This window comes from Tigriopus californicus, chromosome 2 (genome assembly GCF_007210705.1).
Source record: "Tigriopus californicus strain San Diego chromosome 2, Tcal_SD_v2.1, whole genome shotgun sequence".
Lineage (NCBI taxonomy): Eukaryota > Metazoa > Arthropoda > Copepoda > Harpacticoida > Harpacticidae > Tigriopus > Tigriopus californicus.
The window spans coordinates 15236957-15240032 of NC_081441.1; the positions used below are offsets into that span (position 1 = coordinate 15236957).

Below are 3076 nucleotides of genomic sequence, written 5' to 3' on the forward strand. Positions count from 1 at the left end.
TGCGGGCGACCTACTTCAACTGCCTGGTCGGTCTTCTCTGACGTACGTCTAACCACGGACTTCTAGAAATATGGACTGCGAACGAGCTGCCCGGCCAATCGGCCTGCTCTTGGTCATAGCCACTCTGGGCCACTTTTCGAATTAAAGTAATAAAATAAGTAACGTAGATCTCTTGAATTAACGTTAGGTCAATTGTGTATCATTTACATGCAAAAAAGTCGATCGTTTCAAAGTTATGTTGTCAAAAGCTTATGTTGCTGACCAAGAGCAGGCCGAAAATTCAAATTTTATGTAGTGTATACTACATAACTTTGAACATGTCTCCTGAGTTCCCTAAGCATAGGTTCAGGCTCAAACTTGGCTGAGTTCATCTATTCAACAAGATCTTGTGGTCGTATCAAGTGCATATTTGGAATAAGATGAGCGGTTTAGGAGAAGGGATATTTTGGCTTCCGTTTGCTGTCCAAATCTCTAGCAGTTCGTGGCCTAACCGATCAGGACAGAATGGTAGAAAGGGCCTATCGCTGACAGGCTCTCCATGTCCTGAGCTAGTGAGCAAGTTTTGCGCTGGGGCCCCCAGTGTCACAGGGTGACTGGCGCTGGGCGCGTTCACTTGAAATTGCCAGAGTATTTTCATCAATTGCTTGAAGCCCTATCAGAACAACTTAACAATAGGCAGGAGACTTTTTATATCACTTTGACGGGCTCGGATGATGTCATGGAACTGAATAACCGTTTTGAAGAGCGGGCCGTTGGGGCGGTTATGGGCCAATTTTAGCACTATTTCCCGCCAGTCATCTGGAGGCACTGTGGTCTGACAGACTCAGTGTCGTTGGTAGTCTGTCATCCAGCTGTCATTCCGTAGCTGAGCTATGAGATAGTATGATAGTATTGATCCCCGGTTGGTGGGTTGCATATAAGAGTTGGTTGATGAGTCGGCCTACCTAGGTGTGTGAGCAACCGAAAATGATCAATGATCAATGATCATGCATGTGATGTTGAGTGTGATGAGTGAATGAATAAATGAGTCCATCCACGAATGCATGCACGGTAGACTGGCAGACGACCATGGGGTTCCTCTGTCTATTCAACTTTCGATCGCAATATTACTGTTATTAATGATTTGTAGAATTAAAGTTGAACCCCGTGAAGGCTGGTGGTTGGTCGGTGTCCATCCATGGTCCACTCATTCACTCATCCATCCATCCATCCTGAGTTCCTTCGGAGAGTGGCTGCCCACAATACGACAATCCACGACGATTAAGGAGAAGGAGGAAGAATAGGCGGGTGCTCCCGGTGCTCCCGGTGCTCCCGGTGCTCCCGGTGCTCCCGGTGCTCTCGGTGCTCTCGGTGCTCTGGGTGCTCTCCCTTCGGAATCTGAATGACTCGTCGTTATGATCAAGAACGAGGACAACATCATCGCTCACCCGGACGCCAGCCTGCTTTCCAGCTCGGATAAGCCATTGTCACCGGCCCATCAGGCCCGGGATCGGGCTCAAGTCATGGACGCCCCACCCCAGTCGGATCTCCATGACCCCCATGACCCCCTTGACCCCCTTGACCGCCATCATGGTCCCGAAGCAGGCTCGCCCAGCTCGTCATGGCCACTGCAGGCCTGCGTCTTTCAGGGTGATTTGTCCACTTTGTCGGCTCAAATGCGGGCCAGTTCGGATAAGGCCAGTCTGGTGCGGACCGCCGACCCGCACGGAAATACGGCGCTCCATTTGGCCGTCATGTTGGGCAAGAAGGAGATGGTGCATTTGTTGTTGGCGCACGCCGCTCCCGTTAAGATCAAAAACAAATTGGGCTGGAGCCCATTGGCCGAAGCCATCAGGTGAGGCCGTCCCTTCCTCCGTCGGATTGTTGCATAGTGATGAGTTCACGTATGAGTGAACCCCCAGCATATGCAAATGTACCTTCTAGCGGACCATTGGTGGGGGGAGAAGGGGTTCGATCATCTTATGTTATGCCGTCAATAGTTGGGACCTAATGATAAAGACCCAGAAAAATGTCTGGACGAAGGGTCCAGCTCATCCTACATTCGAGTAGATGTATAATAAAAGTCCGTGGTGAAATAATGCCCACCTATGATGAGTGTTCAAAACCTGGCCCGGCTTTGTTTTCAAACTCAAATCACTTTGAGTCAAAGTTGAAGTATGTACATCCATTGTTCAGGATGGTCGCCGAAGGATTGTTTTTTTAGCGCCTAATTAGCCTGGGCAGCATTCTTGCTAGCCACGACACCAACCAAATACCCAAAAGATAGAAAAAAACACAACGAATTTTGGATGTTTCAACCACTGCCCCAACCATGATATGAATCATAACGGAATTGTCGTGGAAATAACCATGAACAATTTGATTTTGCTTCCAGTTACGGCGACCGTCAAACAATATCAATCTTGTTACGGAAGCTCAAGTCTCAAGCCAAAGAGCAGCTCAAGACTCGCAAACCCGACATGATTGCGGCTCTCAAGAAGTTGGGGGACTACGTGGTCGATCTCCGATGGGATTTCACGAGCTGGATACCCCTGGTCTCGAAGATGCTCCCCTCGGACATTTGCAAGATCTCCAAGAAAGGTGAGCACGCATTCTGGATCTCTCGATTGATGAGAAGTCTCTTAACCACCAGCCATCCTTGCCCTTGTCTAGGTGCTTGTGTGCGTTTGGACACGACCTTGGTGGACTTCACGGAGATGCATTGGGAGCGTGGAGACATCACGTTCTTGTATCGCGGTGATGCGAGTAGTCCGGATGTGTCGCTCTTTGTGCTCGACAACAAGCTCAAGGTCTATCAACGGGTGAGGGATTGTATTGGATCACACCTGAAGGGGTCAACAACCATGATTTAATGCCCAAGTGATTGCCTCAGGTACGAACGGAAGAGTCCGAGATGGAGTTCGAGGAGGAAGTGGACCTTCTCATGTCTGGTGATATCATTTCCGCCCAAATCTCGACCAAACCCATCAATTTTACCAAAGCCCAGTCCGGCTGGTTCTTCAAAGAAGATCGTAAGATTTGGACTTGAAAGGAGATTGAATGTGGGTGGGATGAGGGGTGGGGGATGAGGGGAGGG

At 49.4% G+C, this 3076-nt stretch overlaps 1 protein-coding gene across 1 annotated transcript in view; it reads left to right on the forward strand.

Annotated features, from left to right (window-relative positions):
- Nucleotides 1-1549: 1549 nt before the first annotated feature.
- Nucleotides 1550-3076, forward strand: part of LOC131891205 (ankyrin repeat domain-containing protein 13C-like) — a gene marked incomplete at its 5' end in the record, with an annotated part of 17675 nt that continues 16148 nt past the window's right edge. Inside the window, 4 exon segments of the mRNA XM_059240732.1 lie at nt 1550-1834; nt 2375-2580; nt 2653-2801; nt 2873-3011. Coding sequence (XP_059096715.1) covers nt 1550-1834; nt 2375-2580; nt 2653-2801; nt 2873-3011 — 779 coding nt within the window.